Source organism: Cyprinodon tularosa, unplaced genomic scaffold, assembly GCF_016077235.1.
Source record: "Cyprinodon tularosa strain WSP-4 unplaced genomic scaffold, ASM1607723v1 ctg87, whole genome shotgun sequence".
NCBI lineage: Eukaryota > Metazoa > Chordata > Actinopteri > Cyprinodontiformes > Cyprinodontidae > Cyprinodon > Cyprinodon tularosa.
The window spans coordinates 2,147,331-2,170,370 of NW_024039640.1; the positions used below are offsets into that span (position 1 = coordinate 2,147,331).

Sequence of the window (23,040 nt, forward strand, 5' to 3'; positions counted from 1 at the left end):
TAGGCAAGTGATCAAAAAGGGTAGCTTGCCCTATAAAGGGTTAAAACAAAGATTGTTTTGTTGGTAAGGAAGGAGGGGGGGCATTACAAATGTCATCTGGTTATTAGCAGAAAAGCTGATGTGCAGAAATGGAGGGCAGCTCTGACAAACCGGTTAAGTATCGAGGAAAAAAAAAATGAAAGGCGGCGTTCAAACTTTCCAGCCGTGAAACACCGGATGAAAACAAGCGATCATCGCGAATGAAGAGAAGCTCGAGCTCCAATCTACCACATCTGCCTCAGCTAGCCACAGTTTAAACCTCTGCTCTAGTTTATGACTAAGCCTAAACATTTAGTATCAATGTTTAGAAAACTGGAGAAATGGCGGATCTATCAATCTTTTTGTCATACTTATTTACAATCTACTTTTTTAACGTTTCGTTATTAATCGAATCGCTAATTTAGCCAGTAAGCTAAAGCTAGTAACATCTAAATATTTCTTCTCTATCTACCTTTGTCAGTCTGCCACTCTTTAAACATGGCCCTATTAAACTCTAACTCTATAGTTTATAAATGGCAATAAGCTGAGGAGGATATACACATAGGGGGGCTACATATCCATGAGCTGAAGGTGATGCCCCGGTCGAACCGGACCCAGTCTTCGGAGCTGCGGACCGCTGCCTGTACAGTCTCCGGTGAACGGAGGCCCCAGCGTCATTCCGAGTTCGGGTTTAAAATGTATTAAATGAATCCCTGACAACTTCTGTTAGTTTAGCCACAGCGCAGATAAAAGACTCGTCTTACCTTTGCTTTAGTGATGATGTGTGTGGCTAGCTTAACGACCGCGAAATTTCCCTTGCCGATGGTCCGCTCGATTTCGTAGTGGCCCACTCGGGCTGGAGGGGGCCTGGTGGCCGAAGTGTGTCCGGGATTAGTGATGCACCCGCCGGCCGTGCCTGTACGCCCGCTGGGGTTGATCCCAGAGGACGGCGGGGCCCGGTTCTGGGAGCCCATTCCTGCGTGGGTCGGGCGGGCAGGGTGCGTAATTGCGGCCGCAGCGGACCCAGCAGCACCTCCGCTAGACACGGCCGCCATCTTCTCGCCTCTCTGCGGGAACAACAAGCAGCCCTGCGCAGCGCGCATCGCGGACACGCCCCCGCCCTGCGTCATTTTACGTGAAGGGCACCTCCGCAGCGCCCTCTCTAGGTTGTAGCCATGGCAACGATCGGCGTAACAAATGACTTCATCCAGGAGAACGTATTTTGGTTGCCGTGGAGACAGAGAAGTGCGCATTATCACTTTGGTTCCCATGATTCAGTGATTCCTTTCAAAAGTGCTGCGCTATGTGTGATCAGAGGGCTTCATGCGGTGTACGCCATGTTCACTAACAAGACTACATACTATATATATATATATATATATATATATATATATATATATATATATATATATATATATATATATATATATATATATATATATATACACTTGTGTCAGATTGAATATTAATAGTAAACAGTGTCATTTATATCTAAAGTATCGTACACTATCCCAGCTTCAAGAGCCTGACTTTTAAACATGACTAGTGTGCAAGGAAATGGCCTCGACATTCTTTGCGGATGGAATGTTATAAACATTCTCATAAGATTCAGTCTTGTTTAGATAGATAGATAGATAGATAGATAGATAGATAGATAGATAGATAGATAGATAGATAGATAGATAGATAGATAGATAGATAGATAGATAGATAGATAGATAGATAGATAGATAGATAGATAGATAGATAGATAGATAGATAGATAGATAGATAGATAGATAGATAGATAGATAGATAGATAGATAGATAGAAAAAAAATATTATTACTATTAATATTATATATTTAAAAGGCAACTGAAAAGGGAGCAACAAACGTTTCAAATAAATCATTACCAGATTGTAGACCTCGCCATCTACTGGTAGATATGAGTTCATGCAACAAATTGGATCTCAGAGCAGCCATTTGCCACCAAACAGATTGTTCTGTCTTACATAGTGCATACCATACCTCTGACCTTGGCACAGACGATATTGAAAGAAACTATTAGCTGATGTCAAATATTTAAAATGATCAAAAATGTTGAAGAAAAGTAGCAAGAAGTCAGGAAAAATTTTCTGTTTACTCTTAGGAAGAGAAAAATTCAAGTTTAAAAGTCAAGTTTATTTAAAAATTGCTTATGACAATCACAAATGTAATGTAAAAATGATTAAAATTAATCAGTAATCAAAACACATCCAACGGCAAGCAAAAGGGGTCAAACACACAGAGAAAAAGAACCATAAAGCATTTAGGATGGACACATTTTCTAAATCCGTATTGTAATTAAATGGAAATATTTTTTTGCTTAGATATCCTTGAATAAAATTTATTTAAGCCATGTCTGTAATAGAAAGAGGAATAATGTGCATGTTATAAAAAAACTTAAAAAAAAAATTTAAATTAATAAACTAAAATATGTGAATGACATCTTCAAATTATAATATCATGCTTTCTAATTTGGCTTTGTTGTCTTTTTCTGACCTTATTTCACTGTTCTTTTTTTTAAATATTAAATTGACTTTTTGTTTCCCTATGTTTAGTCATGTGTCATTACCTTTCTGTAAATTTGATCTGTAGCACTTTTGTAATTTCATTTAATTCAATTAAAGTTTACTTTACTTTTTGCGGAAGAGGATTAGGACCCCAGAAAAAAAGTTAACTGATTCTTAAATATTATTTCAGTTTATTGTGGGAAAAAAGTCAGAATTCTGACTTTTTTTCTCAGAATTCTCACTTGAATCTCAGAATTTTGGATCTTGATCTTAAAGGGCACCCCGAAGAAAGAGATGTGGGAGCACTTGGCTTTTGGGAGGATCGAATTAGGAGACTTTTTACATGCCTGAGGGGTCCCTAGTGATGCTATTTCATTAATGTAAAAGCAGAAGGGGATTAAAACCAGAGAGATATTTTAGTCTCTAGACATGGCTAGGGCTTGATGCTAACATGTTTGTTGTCAGAATGCTGTCAGAATGCAGTCAGAAGTTTGAGAAAAAAGTCAGATTTCTGAGATTAAAGTCGAAAAAAAAAGTCAGAATTCCGAAATTAAAGTCAGAATTCTAAGAAAAAAGTCAGAATTCTGAGAAAAAGTCAGAATTCTGAGATTAAAATCAGAACTCCGAGATTAAATTCAGAATTATGAGAAAAAAGACGGAATTCTGAGATTAAAGTCAGATTTCTGAGATTAAAGTCGGAAAAAAAAGTCAGAATTCTGAAATTAAAGTCAGAATTCTAAGAAAAAAGTCAGAATTCTGAGAAAAAACGTCAGAATTCTGAGATTAAAGTTAGAACTCTGAGAAAAAAGTCAGAATTTTGAGAAAAAAGTCAGAATTCTGAAATTAAAGTCAGAATTCTAAGAAAAAGTCAGATTTCTGATAAAAACTCAGAATTCCGAGAGTAAAATCAGAACTCCAAGATTAAAGTCAGAATTATGAGAAAAAAGATGGAATTCTGAGATTAAAGTCAGAATTCTAAGAAAAACGTCAGAATTCTGAGAAAAAAGTCAGAATTCTGAGATTAAAGTCAGAACTTCTAGATTAAAGTCAGAATTATGAGAAAAAAGCCGGAATTCTGAGATTACAGTCAGATTTTTTAGGATTAAAGTAATAATTCTAAGAAAAAAGTCAGAATTATGAGATTAAAGTAATAATTCTAAGAAAAAAAATTAGAATTCTGAGGACAAAGTCAGAATTCTGAGATTAAAGTCAGATTTCTGCCTCGTCTGTTCCTGTTTGGCTGTGACACCATCCTTGAGAGAAATATCAGCTGTGCTGCTGCCATCAACACCTTTGGTTATAGTTGTTGGAGATCGGCCTGTTTTTCCAGTGTAGTCCTGTTTCTCTGACTGTGACTGGCTGGATGTGTTCTCTTCATCCTCTGACATGGGAGCTGGCTCGGAGCTCGTCTGCTTGGCTGTGTGTTTCCTGGACAGAGCCGCCTTTTACAGCTGCTTTTTGTATCTCTGCTACCGTCTCCTTGAACCCCAGTCAGCCTCGGCAGATGGCCGCTCACACTGAGCCTGGTTCTGCTGGAGGTTTCTTCCTGTTAATAGGGAGATTTTCCTCTCCACTGTCGCTACAAGTGTGCTTGGTGTGAGGGTTTGCTTTTGAGTCAATAAATTGATGCAATCAACTGGTTTTCCTTAGATAGAAAACTTTAAATCAATTTGACCGCATGATCTGGTTGAATTTTCTCTACAAAATGCCTTGAGATACCAGGTGTTGTAATTGGCGCTGAATTTAATTGAATTCCTGAGATTAAAGTCAGAATTCTAAGAAAAGTCAGAATTATGATTTTTTTCCCCATGTTAAACTGAAATATTTTAAAATCAGTTACCTTTTTTTATTTTTTCAGTGGCTCTAATCCTCTTCCATTACTTTTATTCAATTTTTATAATTTTATTTTATTTTTTTGTAAACCTAGGTTCACTTTATCATTTTACATTCTAGTTAAATACATTTGCTTGTATTTATCAATCATTTTCCACCACGTTGACGTGTGACGTAATCACGTCGCGTGGCGTTTGTTTTGTTTTTGTGTGCGGGGGGGCGCTGGAGCCACATATTGTGCGGAGTGTAAACATAGAGGAGATGGGAATGATTTTCACCTGGTAGTCGCGTCTTTCAGCGTAGATGCGGACGTGTGCAGAACTAGAAGGGTTTAATGCGCCGCTCTGACCCGCGGATTAATCTACCTTTGCCGTCTTAACTTGTAAAGCAGTTAGCACGCGCCTCCCTTGACAGGGGAAGGGGGGGGGGTCATTGTACCGTCACCCTCTCAAATTTCGTGTTTCTGTCTTCATAGTCGCTCCCCGGACGCTGTTTTGATGCCGTACGAACTCAGAAGTCGTCCGTAGAGAGTTAGGACACCGAGCAGAGTGTTTATTTTTGTCGAATAGCTGCTGTTGCTGCTCTTTGTCTCCGCGGAGGTGGCCCAGTTTAGCTAAACATCTAATTTTAACCGCTTCTTAATGGAGTTCTTTCTTTGTTAGCTAATACGGGATCTAATAAGCTTAGTCCTCGGGTCACAAAGACGGCCGTCGGGCGAAAAATGGTGTTAAGGAGCTACTGGAAATGTCGGCTTAAAGGCAGCTGTTCTCCTGGCTGGATGCGACCAGGGCTGGTGGCTGTGTTCTGGTTCGGGGTGATCCAGCTGGTCTGCGGCGCTGGGGCGGTGGGAGAAGTTAAATCCGTGGTCCAAAAGGAGGCAGAGTTTGACATGACTTATAATGACACGGTTACAAGTGTAAACCAGACTATCTATTCCTTCAACCACACCATCTCCAGGAATAAGGTGATTTTTGCCTATTTGTAGCATAATATCTTCTCTCAAGTGATGATTAATGTTTACTTTCTGTGATTTTATTTTATTTTTCAGACAGAGGGGGTTCGTGTGACCGTGGATGTGATGCAGCAGCATCTGGAGAGTCCGATTCTGTTTGTTGTTCGGCAGAAACAAGCCGTGATGTCTTTCCAGCTCCCCCTCATCCTGAGAGGCCTGTGAGTCCCCCCCTCCCCTCCATTGTTACCTGAGGGTGTAACTGTGTGATAAAAGTTGGTGGGGAAGCTCTAAGGGTGGAGGCTGATGGACCTACAGCTACTCAATCCCAACCCTTTCAGTAGGGTTTATATTTTCCCAAAATGAGCTCAAATATTAGCCTGATAAACCAGACTAAATGTGAGATTAAATGTGTAATTTAAACTCGAAGGCAAAAAGGATTTTGAATAGTTACAGAAGAGGATTAGGGCCACTGAAAAAAAAAAGAAAAAAGTAAGTTAACTGATTTTTAAATAAAATTTCAGTTTAACAATTCTGTCTTTAATCTCAGAATTCTGTCTTTAAACTCAGAATTCTGGCTTTAAACTCACAATTCTGGCTTTAATCTCACAATTCTGGCTTTAATCTCACAATTCTGGCTTTAATCTCACAATTCTGGTTTTAATCTCAGAATGTTGGATCTTAATCTAGATGGGCACCATGAAGGAATAGATGTGGGAGCGCTCAGCTTCACTGACAAAGATGTGAGTTGTTTGGGAGGTCCAGTAACACATTGGTGGAAAATGATGGAATTAGGCAACTTTTTACGTGCCCGAGGCGTCCCTTGTGATGCTATTTCTTTAATGGAAGAGCAGAAGGTGATTAAAACAAGAGTTACTTTAGTCTCTAAAACAGACATGGCTACAGCTTGATGCTAACATGTTTACTAGCTTTCAGAATCCTGACTTTTTTCTTATATTATACAGAAACATTTTTAAAAATCAGTTAACTTTTTTAATTTTTTCAGTGGCCCTAATCGTCTTCTGTAGCTGGTTTACTAGGCCTTAAAAAAAGTTTTCCAGATATCTAGAAGCTCTGCAGTCTGATTCTCTGTTCAATAAGAAAACAACAGATCTGTGTTCATTTTAATCTGTAACTCTGAGTAATGGTCCTCTGAGAAGCCCAGCTTTATAAACTTATATAAATGTACACTCTGTTGCCATTTTTAACTGAAAAAGCACCGTATGTGTAATTAACTGATTTTTCAGTGGCAGCTCTAATTTTTTTTAACCATCTCGTCTCCTAACGTTTACTGAAACATGTCGAAGTAGCTGCCAGTTAAAATTCACTGAGTGCTGCTGTGTCTCTTCTCTTCCACATAGCTACTATGTAGCAGTGAATAGCGACCCCAAATGATATTATGTCCCAAAGCGACAGATCTGATAATAGTTGGACTCGAGAGCAGTGGGAGACAGAGGAAAAAACACAGACAGAAAACGCTCTGAACACAGTTAGCTGCACCCAACCCCAGCTACTGTTGGCTAAAGTAAATTAATGGAAAGGGGAAAGAAAGCAGAAATTATTGGTGGGGAATGTCCCCTCCATGCCAAAGTTGTTGAGGACATGTCCACACCTGTACTTCAGAAAGTTACGCCAGTGCCTGGGAGATCATTAGATTTTCCTTTTTCACCTGGACAAAATCTAATAAAGAAACTCTGGAGTTATCAGCTGATCTGATCCGGTACAGATGGAGAGTTCCGGGTTGGTCCTCTCTATAAAGTTAACAGTTATGGCCTCAGGTCATGTGATGAAGCAATTTACCTGCTACTAATGTTTACCTGTAGAGCAGGTGTCTGCAACCTGCGGCTCTGGATTCACAAGTGGCACTTTTGACCCTTTAGAATGGCTCTTAATAGTGGTTTTAAATATAGTTTTTTTTTTTCTCTTATAAGCTTGTAAAAAGTTTTTAACACATAAAAAAATCCTTTAAAAAATTCTCCCTTTAAATGAAACATACTATGTTTTACCTTTTTTTAAAAACCTAAAAAGGTAGATAATTATAGGTTGTTTAAATGGCAACAGATGTTCTACAGCACATATATTAGATAGAAATATTTTGTTTTTTTTTTACTGTGTAGTGATGTAATTAGTGTCGCTTTCAACAACTTATTTTAATTCCAGACTTAGCAAAAAGGCTCTTTGGATTTTAAAAGTTGCAGAATTCTCCTTTAGAGCCTTGTTTTGCAGAAGTATTAAGTGGTTTCACTAGGATTGAGGTCTCCTGATGGGGTCACCCATACCTATGACTTTGATCTAAATTGATTAATGGTAAATCTGGCTTTATTTAGTTTTCATGTCCTGCTGGAAGGTCATTCTACCAACCCTGATCATATCTGATGTTTTTGCTGGAGAAAAGCAGCCTTGCAAAAAAAAACAATATTCCCCAGCGTTTTATTGTGATTACACTGTCGCAAGAACAGAGCAACGAAATGAAAGCTCTGCATTTAACCCATCCCCTTGCGGAGCAGTGGGCTGCCATCGTGGGGCGCCCAGGGAGCAGTGTGGGGTTAAGGGTCTTGCTCAGGGACCCAGACTGTCAGTCTGTGGGAGTGGGGCTCGAACTCAGAACCTCAGGATTTTATGCCTACGTCCTAACCACTTGGCCGCCACTCCCCAAAGCAGGCGTTAGTGTGAATGCTCTTGCCTAACGACCCACACTGGCAGCTCATTCTCTCCAGCTGGGATGATGATGAACGTGATATGGGGGAATAATAATAATCAAGTATTTCTGAATTGATTTGAATTGTTGCTGCCATCATGTTTCGGTGTGAAGATAGAAAAGTTTTAGATATTCTGCATTTTTTACATGGAACAAAAATGTTAGATTTTTCTTAACAGAATTGCTTCATGTTGAGGTAAACTTAAGAAATATATTTGTTATATTTCTGTGTTCCTATAACTTCGCAAACTTACAACAATTTGGCCCCTCGCAAAGAACTTGTGAAATAAACTGCAGCTGTGGCACTGCTGTCATTTCTCTTCAGCAAGGGGAACTTGATGTGTTTTCTAGGTTCAGTAATTATTCTGCTTCCCCTGTGTAGTTTCCTTATGTGATCTTTTTGTCCCGTGTCTTCTGCTTGTGCAACATCAGAATGACCTTGCTGTAAGTTCTGCTGTTGTGTCCACATGGACCCGGCATGTATCAGCAGCTCTTGGATGAACCTTGAACTTTCGGTTCCTCCTCTGAGGTCCACCGGAGCAGAGGCTAGGAACTGCTCTTCCAGTAAATGAGCTGCTTTTTAATCAATTCTTTTCTCTGTCATCACTTTGTACGAGGCCTTCTGTATGTCGCATATGGAATTTGCTTTGATCAACAGTTTTTTCTTCATTCTACTGTAAAACAGATGCATAGTTAGAAAGCATCACCCTCTCCTAACTCATAGTCCTGCTGATTAGAGCAGCAGGTAGAGATGTTTATTTTTTTCTTTCTCTGAGCTTATCAGCACATGTCTCTCTGTGTCTTGCCCTCCAGATATCAGAGGAAGTATCCCTACAAACACGTGGGCCGAACTTTATGTCAGCCTCCAACACTGGCTGCGTCAGAGACTCAGTATTTTTTCGTCGACGTGTCCACCCTCTCCAGCCAGGGGACAAACTACCAGCTCAGAGTGAGCCGTGTGGAGAGTTTCACCCTGCAGTGAGTAATATGATAATAAACAATTAACAGTAGCATTTGCCTTTATAGATCTTCCTTTATTTGACTGTCAATGTCAGCAGAAAGTTTCTGGAATGTCTGACATACTATATTTAACTCAATTACAGGACAGACAAGAAATTCAGCTTCACAGCATCACCTTCTCAACCTCAGGTAACCCAGCTGGATTCTACGCTTTTTGTTTAAGGTTAGGGTGTCACTCTACAAAGTGATATTTACTGTAGTCTTAGAAATATCTGTAGGACTATAAAAAAAAAAAAAAAAAGAGGTAGCTGTATATTCCAGACAGGGAAGTTGCAGTGAAATGATTTTCCCATTTTACGTAATGCAAAAAAAATGTCAAAGAATATTTTCTTTCTATCTTCTTTTCTGAATTTTTCCAACTTTCTGCAAACAAGAAAAAAAACATATGAAAAGTTAGATTTATGACCTTAATTGTTCTCAGACTTTTCTCGCTGGGCTTCCTTTGGTTTTATTAAAATGTTTTTGCACCCCCTAAAGGCTGATTTATATTTCGAAACTAGGTTGTCTGCATAGGTGTCGCAGTGAACAAAAAGACGTCCCCTCTGCAGACACTCTGCTGCACCTCTCCCAAATTGTATGTGACCGCAGACAGGAGACTGGCTTGTTTTGTTTTTATGACTGCAATTGCGGAAAACCACTTGTGAAGTTGGACTAGCTAGAAGAGCGAGGTGCACAAGAACGCTGGGGCCCTTTTTCTGCCTGGATCTCCGCTCTTTTTCCCTCTCATGTCCCTTCGTTGTCAGAGAGACTTGTCCCCGCTTCCTCACCGCCTCGGCCGTATCTAGACCCACAGCGTATAGCGCAGACCACGCTTCAATATTGAGCATAAAACAAAAATATCTGCAACAAGCTCACTGCGACACACTGCTGTGGGGAGTAAAACCAGCCCTTTATACCCTACCAACCTTTTTTAAAGGAACAGTGTGTATGGTTTACCCCCATCTAGTGGTGCACCAGAGTGTTACACCCACTACGGAAGCTGAGGAGTGACATTCTACTTTTCCTGCACTGAGGAAACACAGTAGCCTCTTTCAGCATTGTCAAATCAGCTGAAATGGATGATAAAACATGAAACATTTCTCCTAAAACACCTAAAACGCTCGTCAGCTGTCTGACTCCTATGCAAAATGATAGCAGCTGATAACTGCTGTAATTGAGCTCATCCAGTGTAGGAAACAAACAAATAAGCCATCTCTGCCAGGGGAAAGACTAGTTGCTGGACTACACTGTCCTGTTTCTAACAGAACACCTAATTAAGCCTCACTGTTAAATCAAATTACCTTTCCTGTCCTGCAGAAAGCCTGTAACCTCCATGTTTTTAAGCTCCACTCCCTGCACTGGAAAAAAATCGAAATCTAGAAGTCATTTTTTCTTAAAATTAGTGCATTTTTTCTTGGACTTAGGTGGTTAAAGAGACATCTTGCCAATGGAACAAGACAATTTACACTTAAAATAAGGAAACACAATTACATTGTCTTATTATAAGTCATATTATCTAATTATCTTATTGTAAGAATAAAAATGCTCATTCCTTTGGCAAACTATCTCATTTACCTACTCAAATTAAAGGTGCCGTATTTTCACGACTATAAGACGCACTTAAACGTCTTTTTTTCCCCTCAAAATGTGCGGTGCGTCCTATGGTGCGGTGCGCCTTATGTGTGTTGTAACTGCGACTTTTGAGACCACCTCATTGAGGAGATGATGAAAGAGTGGCTGAATGTAAGGAGACCAGGTGTTTTTTTTTCCACTCATCACCATCGCTGTTAATATGTAACTCCATGCGTGCCTATCTCACAGCTGATGTGAAAAACATGGGGAAACAAATTAAGGCTGTGCTCGCTGTTCAACCGCTCGACATCGGTGTGAACCGGACCCAGCAGGTGCAGCAAAAGCAGCGAGTTTACATGCAAAGTCAATGGTTGACGCGCGTATAGGCGCAGCAAAAGGTCCCGCAGCGCGTTTTGAGCTGCAGGTGCAGCACGTCGGGAGCGTTTAAGCATCTGACGCACCGCCAACGCGCTGCTGCTGCTCGAGATGGAAAAATTGAAGTTTTGCTGCTGGACGCGCCGCATCAACCAATCAGAGAAGCTGATCTGGGAGCTGACAGCGAGACAGACACAGCGCTCTGATGACATGATATTAACGCAAATGAAAAAGGCTGGATGGATGAGAAGATGATGAAAGGCAGGTGTATGTGAGGAGACCAGGTGCTTTTTTCCACGCATCACCATCGCTGCGTGCCCATCTCACAGCCGATGTGAAAAAAAGGTGAATCAAATGAACGCTGTGCTCGCCGTTATCACGGGGGGTCTGACAAAGGAACTTCAACCGCTCGACATCGGTGTGAAGCAGCCGTTCAAAGTAAGGCTGCGAGCGGCGTGGGAGCGATGGATGACAGACGGAGACCACAGTTTCAGGATAAGTGGAAGGGAGCGCCGGGCGAGTTACGCCACCGTTTGCGGATGGATTGTTGATGCTTGGACTAACGTGTCTGCTGGCTCTGTTGTTCAAGCTTTCGCAAAAGCAGGCATTATTTCTGAGGAGCCGCGCTGCACGGAAAGTGACTGACAGCGAAGAATGGGAAACTGGCATGTCTGATTTAGCGCAGCTGTTTAATTCAGAAACAGAGGATGATGACTTTGATGGGTTTGATTAATACTTTGTAATAAATACATGAATAAAGCAGAAACATACTCAGTTTTGCTCCCGCTCTATTTTTCTACCTGAAAACTTAATTCAACAGCAGCCTCTGGGCGGGTCTCCTCCTCTTCACCGCGGCGGCTGGCAGGTGTTTTTTCATCTAAATAATCTAAATCTTGCAGCTATATTTGCTGTGATCAGGGGGAATAAAGTAGTTTTAATATGTTTTTAAGTGAGAAAGGCCACCTGAAAACTTAATTGCAGTCAGTTCATCCAGATTATCTATTTCTGTCGGAGGCGCTCAGACTCCCACATACCAGCGGTGCACCGACAGTAGAAATCCCTCCAACAGCAGCCTCACCGCGGCGGCTGGCAGGTGTTTTTCATCTAAATAATCTAAATCTTGCAGCTATATTTGCTGTGATCAGGGGGAATAAAGTAGTTTTAATATGTTTTTAAGTGAGAAAGGCCACCTGAAAACTTAATTGCAGTCAGTTCATCCAGATTATCTATTTCTGTCGGAGGCGCTCAGACTCCCACATACCAGCGGTGCACCGACAGTAGAAATCCCTTCAACAGCAGCCTCACCGCGGCGGCTGGCAGGTGTTTTTCATCTAAATAATTTACAGTGCAGGCACCAGGATACAGGCAATAAAAGCGAACATATTCCGTCGGCAGGTTTCAGGATTTTAAGTTAATTTAGGAGTAATCACAGCGCTGTGTCATCTGCGATGTGTCTGTCTCATGGCCAGCTCGCAGGTTTGATTAATACTTTGTAATAAATACATGAATAAAGCACAGTCATACTCAGTTTTGGGCCCGCTGTATTTTTAAAATACGCAGTAGAGCTATTTAAAGGTAGTAGAGGACATGTACCTGTATATAAAAAATGCGCCCTATAGTCCGGTGCGCCTTATGTGTGTGTTAAATACAGAAATGGGACACATAACTGAGACTGCGCCTTTTAGTACGGTGCGCCTTATGGTCGTGAAAATACGGTAAATACAGTTAATTTAAGAAATGTTCACTTATTTCTAGATCGTTTTTCCAGTGTGGTAGTGTCTCCACCTGATAAAACCGCTGTGGACTCTCGTTTAAAGGTTTAAAGGTCTAAAGGTTATTACTTCTTTTTCTTTCTTTTTGGTTTGTTTCTCTTGTTTTTAACTGAACAAGAGTACAGATAGTCCTCATTGTGACAGAAGGCACAATGATCTATGTTTTTCTTTGCTTTTCTTAAACTTCTGCAACAACAACACATTTACAGATACTGATAAATCTCGCAAGGGTGACAAGTTTGTCCCCTTATGGCTACTTTGTTCGAAAAAGGTGAAGCATCATGACGTTTCACAATAAGTACTCCATCCTCTATGCATTTATAAACTACTAATCCTAAACTATCAGACCGCTTTCATTGTTTAACTCAACTTTATTTATAAAGCCCCTTAAAACAACCACAGGTGCCCCAACGTGCTCTACATATCAGGTAAAGTTATAACATAGAATTTAAAGAAAGAAAATAAATAAATTAAAACCATATAAAAACCAATAAAACAAACCACAAATGCAAAAACAGAAAGCTTCATGCTGTTTTAAAAGCCAAACGATAAAAAAGGTTTTTAGACGAGTTTTGAAAATAAGTGATATTATTGGAGTTTATCAGAATATATATTTATTAAAGCAGTTCTTGATTTTTGCTATTTAAGCCCCAAATCTGTTACACAATTAAACTGCTAAATATATCTTGCTATAAAATAAACTACAATCTCTTTTAAATAAAAGAAATACTGCTTTCAAAGTTCAATTATAGTCCTATTTATATTTTTATTTTACTGTCTAACCAAATTAAACAATGCTTTTATTTATTTGCTTCTAAAAATCATATTTTTTCAATTACGTTTTAATCATGCCACCCCTGCAATACACTGAATCTCCCCTAGGGGGTGCCCTAGGGGGAATCGTGCCTTATAATGATTTAATATTAGAATAGTTAGTTCTCAAAGCAGCTGAAAGCCAATACCTAAAAAAAATAAAATAAAATAAAATAAATAAATAAAAAAAATTGATGCATTTTATCAGGATTAGCAGTAAAATGATCTTTAAAAAAACAGCCTCAGTGACGATCAATAATACATTTAGCAATTAAACTTTATCAAAAAGCATCTTTTCAAAGTGTTTAAGCCATAAAAACAGTCAAGTTGCTTGTGAAAATTCCTGAGGGACAGACTCTGACTCTCTAGTTATAGAAATGGAACCAGCAGAGCAGAACCACAGGCGGTGGGGTTTAAACATCTGCTTCATTATTCTCTCCTTATCTTCCTTTCAAAACTGTCATATTGGACAGATTCAAATGTTCAAAGTTTAGATGATCTCACACTTTTTCTCTTAGTCTATGGTTACATAAATTAAACATCACCACTACATCAATCTCTCGACCCCCAAAGCTGACCTTTAGCTGATCAGATGACGGTGGGCACGCTTGGAGAGTCGGGGGAACAAACGGAGGCGGGTTGACTTTAACCCCCCTGGGAGTACTTAGTTTGGCTCAGAGGAGTAATCGCAGCGTTCTTGTACTCTTAAGCAAGGTGTTATTTATAGCGTTGGTTGACACACAAAGAAAAAATGAAATAAAGATTAATAAATTAAACAATGTCGGGAACAGAGATTTTAATATAAAGGTAATACATCTTAATAGTGAGAAAGATGTGAGGTTGCAGATGTTTGTCCCTCAGTTTTGTTCTGGTCTGTTGGGTCTTATTTGCAGTCAGCGTAAACCTCTGAACCTAACTGCAACCTTTAGCTCTTCCTCTAAACTTTAACAAAAGCTGCAATATGAGTTGTTGACTAATTTATTAACCTATACTCAGGTCTGAGGAACGGCGGGGGCTGAAATGTTCACGTGCCATTTGGAAGGAATGTCATACATGAATAGGAAACAGCTTCAGATCAGATCAGGACTCTGGCTACGTTCACACCGCAACCTGAAGTGACCCAAATCAGATTTTTTTTTTTTTATGCGACCTGGATCTGATCTTTTCATGGCTGTCTGAACAACACAGATCCGATTTTTTTCCAATCCAACCCAGGCCACTTAGCAATGTGGTCCTGGATCCGATACGAATCTGATGTTTTCAAATTTGACATGTGTCTGAATGGCCAGGTCCCATTCATCCGACCTTAACGCCTTTAGTAACCGACATAGGTCACTATTCTCTATTCTTCTGTGCAGCAAGAAAAACAAACATCATGGCGGACGATGATGCAGAGAGCAGTTTTTTTTTTTACCATCTTGAAAAGATTGAGGTTAAGGGTTTAGAAAGATCGCTAGATGCGCTCCAGCACTACATCCATGTTTACTTCCGTAAACACGAAGCACGCTGGCTTGTGACGTCATTACGTTCTCTGCTGTGCAGGTGGGACACCTGGGTTGTATGAATGCTGTTTACACAAGAGATCACATACATTGCAGTGTGAACGTAGCCAGAAAGTCTGCATCTACAGCCTACAGACCCCAATGGGATGGGTTAAAGGAACAGGTGCTGTGATTTTTCCAACTGTGGGGGGGAAAAAAAGATTTTCAACCAGAAACCGAGGATTCTGTTATTGTAATTATTTTACTTTTAAAGTCAGAACTCAGGGAAAGATTTAAGAATTACCTTCACAATTTTCCAGTTCTAATATAGAAAATCTATATCTAAATTTCTGATTTATATTCTGACTAAGCAGAGCATTAGCAAACCAAGCTAATAGCAGCTAGCAACATTTTTACCCAAGGAAGTTGTCATTTCGCTATTACCGTTACATTCAAATCGGCCATTTTGATCAGGGTTTATGGAGGTGCTGAAACCTTTCGAGACAGAATTATTTAATCTTAAAAAAAAATCTGCTACCTTGTAAAAATAATTTTTTATTTATTTTTTTTAAGCATCTTAGTATGATGTTACTTTGAAAGTCTCCTATATTTGTTATAAAAACCCCTGGATGTGGAAGGTTGATTTTCAGATTGAAGCCAATAATGGAGGCTTTCCAGCTGACTCGGCTGAATGAGTTCTTTGAAGTGGGGATAGTTTATTTGTCCAACATTTTAAATTCTGATCAATGTGACTCAAGCTATGGCTCATATACTACATTTACACTACCCTTGAAAACCGTGCCGAGACCGGTCCGAGCTCAGTAACTGAGATAACTTATCGTGTGTAAATGGAAAGCAAACTGAACCGAACCGAGCTAGACACAACCGAACCGAGCTAACTGCAGACCAGTTCCAGAGGTGGACTCGGCTCGGTTTTTCCCTGGCTCGGTTCTCTGATAACAAGAGCGCATGAGCAGAACGCGTCATCTCCGTCTGGCTGCACATCGCGATTCACACTCCATTCCAGTAGTTGCCGGTAATGCCCCTCCAGAAACAAAAGAAGAAGAACAACTTCTTCAACTATAAACAACAATCGAAATTTTCTCCACACAACATTTTAAATAATGGGATTTTAAAAATACAGCAATAATAATCAAGCATAACTCTCTGAATGTGACGGGGCGCCGCCATTTTGATTTGCTTGATTCCCTCCTTCTTCGTCTTCTTGTGTTTTATGGCGGTTGGCAAACAACTTTTGGTGCATTACCGCCACCAACTGCTTGATTTCCTCCTTCAATACTGGCAGTAATAGTCGAGGAACCGAGATGGCGTGATGTGTAAACGGACGTCAGAACCGAGCTCGGCCTGGTTAACTGATCCGAGCTCGGACCGGTCTCGGCATGGATCGGTTTTTTAAGGGTAGTGTAAATGGCGCTAAAGATTAAGTGATAACAGAGTTCTTTTACTAGGCCGCCCTCTCATTATTCCCTGTTTTCCCCTCAGTTTTTTAAATATGTCTTTCCGGAGGGGGTGGATACCGTCATCGTCAAAGTCAACTCAGACGTGAACTTCCCCTGCTCCGTCATGTCTGTTCAGGACATCCAGGTAGAGTTAAAGCTGTGTTGTTGTTTTTTTAGCTACTTAGACACATATAGGCCACTAGAGGTGATCATATTGGCACTTTATGAAGTTAACTTTAGTTTAATGCTGAAATTAAAAAGGGAAAATATTTTTATTTCTCTTTAAATTATTTTCTTTTATTTAGATTTTAAGTTTCACTTTGTTTTTTGCATGGTGTGTCTTAGTCTGAAATGAACAAATCATTGTTTCTTCTTCTCTGCTTACAGTGCCCCGTCTATGACCTTGACAACAACGTGGCCTTTATTGGGATGTACCAGACTATGACCAAGAAGGGCGCCATCACTGTGCAGGTACCTTCTTTTTAACCTGGCAGAATGAGGTTAAATGCCCCATACCTCATAGCGCCTCTTTCTGTAACTCCAGAAGAAGGATTTCCCTAGCAACAGTTTCTACGTGGTGGTGGTGGTAAAAACTGAGGACGAGGCTTGTGGCGGCCCGCTGCGCTTCTACCCTCTGCGCCCAGATGAGCTGATTGACGCTGGAAACCGCACCAAGGACCTCGACGTGGTCGTCTCACCTGCAATTGATTGTAAGCTGTGTATAAACTGGACACCTGATCCATATCTTCTTACTGTTTGAAAAAATATTGAGTTTTTTGTATGTTTTTTTTTCTCCCCAGCTGAGAAGTACTGGATGGGGGTGTTGTTTTGTAGCGGGATCTTCCTCTCGTTCTATGTGTTGACGCTGCTGGTCACCTGCGTGGAAAACAAGCGGTAATACTTCTCAGTATTTCCAGCTCCCAAAACACCAGTTAGATGAAACTTGCTTGATGACTATTTAGAGATCAAACACAGAGAATTACCTTTATATTTCAGCTTCGATTTAAACCTCCTTTCACCCACCCATACCCAAATGGAAAAGCAAATAACTGAGGAACTCTAAGCCCAAATTACATGTATGATACATCATTTGTAAGCCAACGCCTTCTAGTTTCTGAAAATATAAAAAAAATTGGGTAAGACGCAGCCTAGGCTGTACCAGTTCAAACATGACTCAAAGTTGCTGTTTTTTTTAATTGTTGAAAAAAGTAGGTCTTTTTTGAACACCAATAATAAAGACATGCTTAAGAATAGGCATGTCTTATTGTATTACATTTGTTCTACATCATGTCAAGCACAAATGCAGAAAATTTCAGGCCTCTAGCTACAACAGTTCCAGAGCTGTTGGACTTTGAACTTTTGGTGTCACCAGCATCTCCAAACCTCTCTAAATGTGCCAAATTGTGCCAAACCCTTCTACTCAAGTATTTGACCCATAGAATAACAATGAAGCATTTTGATGGCCATGGAGCATTTATGAAGCAACTATTTTTCCACTTTTTTCAGAATCAGTGTATATAACAAAATGTAGAGTTTATAAACCTAAAATAACAGTGAAAAATAGTGAAATGCTGCTCAAGTTAAAATAAGCCCCAGTGCCTTTTCTGAGCCAATTTTTTATTTGTTGTTTTTTGTTATTTTTCCAGCCTAAGGCAGTGTAATAAAACTAAATCAGTATCTAAACTTTAAAAATATTAGACCGTTGTTAGTATTCAGCTTGGAGCTGCGTGCATTGATCCAGCCTCTGCAGTGTGTTTCACTCTTACGCAGGCCGGTAACACAGCTCTGCTTTATGCACCCCAGCCATGCAAATGCAAACAGTAAACAGTAGAGTCCTGCTGTTAACCAATAACAGCAGGACTTCATGAGGCGTAATATCGCTCTACTCTGTGCGTCGTTGGTATAAATATTACCGTTGTAATTTTCATGCATTCTGAGTTATTGGTTAGAAACGCTATAAAAGCGCTCGCTTTTATTAAGGTTAAAAATTGCAACAGAAGGGTTTCATTTACCTCAGTCCGAAGAGGTCATTTTATAGTAGCGGTACTAAGTGACGTTACTGAAAACATTTCAAGGCTTAATTGGTGTCCTTGTCCCGGTGAGAGACAGTCTAGCAGAAAGTCAAACAGCTGTTCTATCTTGGTTTTCTTCCCATTTTGCTATAATCTCATGTTAAACATGTTCCTACACATTTTTAAAAGAAAGGTTATTTGTTTTTATCTAATGCGCTCTTTTGGATGTTCATCACTAGTGTTTATGTATCCAGTAATCTTTGGTTTCAGGTGTTGTGCAATTGATTAATCTTCTGACTTTACCTAATCAGATCATTTTCAAAGTGTAATCTATTTTTCTGTGAATACGCCCATCTGGCTGTGTGTCATGAAATCAAATGAAAGCGAGTAGAGCTTAAATCATTGTTAATTTAGCATAAATATGGAATAAATCCACAATAACTTCTATTGAAAATATAAGGTTTTATTAACAAAAATTGTTAAACTTCAGACCAAACATTTTTTAGTTTGCCATTTCTTGACTAACCTAGTGGAACTAAAATAAAGGCAAATAAAAATGGTTGACATCATTATCAGCAAAGTTATGCAAAGGTATCTCAGCTTATAATTAGTTTTATCTTTGGAAACGTAAGTTTATGCTATAGTGTGAAATGGGTTGAATTGAGATTTTAAATAACAGTCAAATGTGTGCGTCTCAAATGTGAAACACAATATGAATACACATTGTGGATTAACCGATCTCGCCCAAGTGTTGTAAAAACACCAACATAAAACTATACAATATAGAGGCAGACAGGCAGTTCTTCAAGAATGAATACATGAAAGTATGTAAGCATTTACTGCGAGTCTAGGTGGCATGTAGGCAATGAAATGGAGTAATGTTAACACCATGTTTCCATCATTCAGCAGACTGAAATCAACTAAACCAGCAGTCCTACTGATACTACTACTATTAAGAGTAGTAGTGGTAAGGTGGTGAATTGCACACCTTGCAGGGCTCGATGTTAACCATCGCCCGGGGCAAGTAGTTTTTATTGTCGGGAGAGTACAAATTTCATTGCATTTGCCCGCCGGGCGAGTGCAATGATCACAAAAAAAAAAATATTTATCACTCAAAATTACTTTAAAATCACCGACATTCGCTGAAAATGACCCACAAGCGTTTCCGGCCCCATTTTTGTTGTTTTGTACACATTCTCGCGTGATTTGTGAAAAGCCGCGTGATTTTCCGCTAGATGGCGTGATTCAGCTCTTGGGGAGAGAAATCTGCAGAGCAGCAGCTGGATGATGAATTTAATCTATACTATAATACAAGCTAGATTAAAAATGATCAGTCAGGGATTAGAAAAATAATAATAATAATGATTGTATGCGCACAGTGTAAATATTTCTATCATATGACAGTCTTCTGTACAGTGGTCATACGTTAAAAAATGTTTTCTCTTAGACATTGGAGAGGTGCATTTAAATGTTATAGAGCTAAACATGTTAAATTGGTGAGTAGTAGTAGTGTAAGTTTTTAACCTGTCAAGTTTTTTTTTAGATTTTTAACATTACAATTTATATTTTTCCAAGCACACAACAGTTTAAAGCAAAGTTTAGTTTGAAAAGAATGTGCAGGAAGGATTGAAAGGCATGTTAACACGGTAATGTAGGCTTGAGTTCATTATCTGACGCATGCATATACACACCAGGAACCTGGAAACTTACTGAATTACAAAAAAACATTTAAAAAAAGCAACATGTTTCATTGATATATATACAAAAATCAATCAATAGGAACTATATTTATCAAACATTATACTGGGCAATTAAAAATTGTTTATGGGCAATTGAAATGTGAAAGTCACTTGCCCTTTGGGCAAGTGGTAAAAATCCTTATCGTCAACCCCTGCCTTGACACACAGCCGTCAGTCAATTGAATGCCTTCCAAAGCCTTTACACTAGGTTGCAAGTATCACGCAACTCTTTCATCTTGCATTGAAAAAAGCAAAACACGAAAGAAAGAAAAAAGCAAAACACGATGAGCACGGACACACAGTTATGAGTATACCATTTTTTAGAGGAATATATTTTTAAAGGTCTGTCAACATAGAACTATGAACCCCACCTTTTAGCGCAAATGAGTGGAACCTACTTAAGCAAAACCTGTGAGCCCAAGTCAACATGTCGCGGTGGGCAGTATTAAAAACCAAACGACCTACCTTGATGCTGTCTTGATCGCGGGATTTTTTGCAAGTTGCAATTTATTCCAGATTCCATTTTCATCCACACGGTTTAACACACCCAGACAGCACTGCTAGCAAGCAATGGATTATGTTTGCATCGCTCATTCACATTAGAATGATTAGCCTTTAGAGGCAAAACCCCATCATGCACTGCAACATATTTTTGCAGAATATTCTTACATAAGTTATATAACATAAAATATAAGAGAAACATCGTGGTTTGGTTTAATTTTTTTTTTGTTTTATTATAATTTAGTTTGTTGCAAGGATTTAACAGTTTGAAGAAATAGAAAGTTACACCATATGCCAACCGTCACAAGGATGTGCATGAAAAGGAAGGGTTATATATACTGCAGGCATCATTTAGGTAGTTAACATTGTATTACTTCTGGAGCTCCTTGAGTTATTTACTGTCACAGAGCTAGAGCTGGAGAGTAAGAGTTGGGGCCAGTTTGATTTAAGCAGGGGCCGGCCCTCACACGCTGAAATTAGACCGGCCTTCCCGGTATCACAGATTACCAGTCTGAGCCTGGAGCTAGTAGCTAGCATACACGAGGGTTTTAAATTATTCTTTAGTCATATTTTAGCATTCAAATATATTAAGCATATCAGGGAAACACATAAACATTAATGTCATATTGGTCAAACCTTTATTAAAAAGCTGAAAACTTGTTTGCATTTTTTTAGCTACCATGCGGCTAAATGAAAGTATGTTTAACACCCTTTAAGGTTGTTTTGTTTTTATTCCAATATATGCGTTTTATTTAGAAGAATTGTCTCATTAGATCAAACCTTCTAGTTCCAAGATGCGACAGACAGGAGAGGTAGCTGCACTGCAAAAACTTCCTGAAAATTAGGAAAAAATTATTTAAATAAGTGTATTTAACCTTAATTTGAGTAGGAAAATAAGATGATCTGCCAATGGAATTAGCATTTTACCCTTAAATTAAGAAAATCAGATATTATGCACTTGAAATGAGAGACTGCAGTTCTTTTTTTTCTTATTTTAAATGAAGATTGTTTAATTCCGTAGGCAAAGTGTCTCACTAACCTTCTCAGTTCAAGAAGAAATGCACTTACCGGTATTTTAAGAAAAAATGTCTTGTTTTACATTTTTTGCAGTGTGCATTTAAAATCAAATATGTCAGATTTCATCAAATCTGACATGGTCTCTGTATTCAAACATGAACTTTCATTTCTATGAGTTTAAACCTTCAAGCAATGAATAAATCCACCTTAAACATCATTTTTAAATTGTTTTTCTTCTGCAGAATGAAAATGAAAGAGAAGTTTGAGAACAAACCAGACATGTCGCCTGCTGAGACGGGTAACCAAGCTTTTTTTTTTCTTTAAAGAACCTAATCTTTTAAATAAAAGATAAATTACTTTAAATAGCACGTTGACCGACTTGTACATGTTTGCGTTTTCTCATTATGTGTCTTGGATTTCTCTCCCTATGCGCTCCAGCCTCCCTTCTTTGGAAGAACGGCGATGGTATAGCGACCCCTTCCCTCTTCTCCTGCACTCGTTGCTTTTTCTCACACTTGTCTGGCTTGTCTGCATGCTTTAGACAATGTACTTTAACTGGACAGAGCTGCCTGGGGGTTAAATCATCCTCTGTTAAAAGGAAGAGCCTGATTGGCTGAGCTCTGTAGAAAAAAAGCCCTCCTAACAGATGCAGCTCAAACCTTCACCAGTTTGACCGATGGCTAAACTAAATGTGATGCTTATTATCAAGATGCTGCTGCAGATTCATTGAGTTTTCCTGCTGCCTTTACCATTTTAATGCCATCTGTCAAATGTGGAGTGCCCTGTTTTAATATTCATTTGTGCTGTTCACCCTCATTCATTTTTTCCCCCCCTACTTTTGTCACATTACTGCTCCAACTCTGACTCTCGAATGAATGTTATTTGGCTGATACAGTGTAGCACATACTTCAGACATGGGGAGAGGTTAAAAGCTTCATGGTACGCAGCTCAGACGGGACTAACAAGTTTTTAGCAGACCTGAAGGAAAAACCTGTAGGAGGCTGTAAACAACTTAAAGGGATATTGTGTAAGAATTCCTGCCATCTACCAACCAACCAAGAACCGACACCTTAGAAATCAAAATACAGATGTGAGGACTCTGAAAGTGTTTTAAAGCTGCAGCGTGTAATAATTACAGGGATATACAGTCAGAAATGTAATATATTATACATAACTATGTTATTTATCATCATCTATGAGCTCAGCCTCTTAACCTTAATATTTGCGTTGCCTTAGAATTCGTTATTTATAATTACATAGGAGCGGGTC

The 23,040-nt window shown here is 39.2% G+C and overlaps 2 protein-coding genes across 5 annotated transcripts in view; one reads left to right on the forward strand and one right to left on the reverse strand.

Moving 5' to 3' along the window:
* The window catches only part of sik3 (SIK family kinase 3), an 84,787-nt gene extending 83,714 nt beyond the window's left edge, over positions 1-1,073 (reverse strand). Inside the window, 1 exon segment of the mRNA XM_038273369.1 lies at positions 783-1,073. Within this exon segment, the coding sequence (XP_038129297.1) occupies positions 783-1,073 (291 nt within the window).
* A 3,501-nt stretch (positions 1,074-4,574) lies between these two features.
* Positions 4,575-23,040, forward strand: part of sidt2 (SID1 transmembrane family, member 2) — a 35,004-nt gene continuing 16,538 nt past the window's right edge. The window contains exons 1-10 of one of the 4 annotated variants that reach the window (XM_038273371.1): positions 4,576-5,347; positions 5,432-5,553; positions 8,844-9,008; positions 9,134-9,179; positions 16,546-16,647; positions 16,890-16,973; positions 17,047-17,212; positions 17,303-17,396; positions 22,014-22,069; positions 22,210-22,236. In XM_038273371.1, coding sequence (XP_038129299.1) covers positions 5,105-5,347; positions 5,432-5,553; positions 8,844-9,008; positions 9,134-9,179; positions 16,546-16,647; positions 16,890-16,973; positions 17,047-17,212; positions 17,303-17,396; positions 22,014-22,069; positions 22,210-22,236 — 1,105 coding nt within the window. In that variant the 5' untranslated portion in view covers positions 4,576-5,104. Of the gene's footprint in view, positions 5,348-5,431; positions 5,554-8,843; positions 9,009-9,133; positions 9,180-16,545; positions 16,648-16,889; positions 16,974-17,046; positions 17,213-17,302; positions 17,397-22,013; positions 22,070-22,209; positions 22,237-23,040 lie in introns of all 4 variants that reach the window. The other 3 variants (XM_038273373.1, XM_038273372.1, XM_038273374.1) reach the window with 3 other exon arrangements.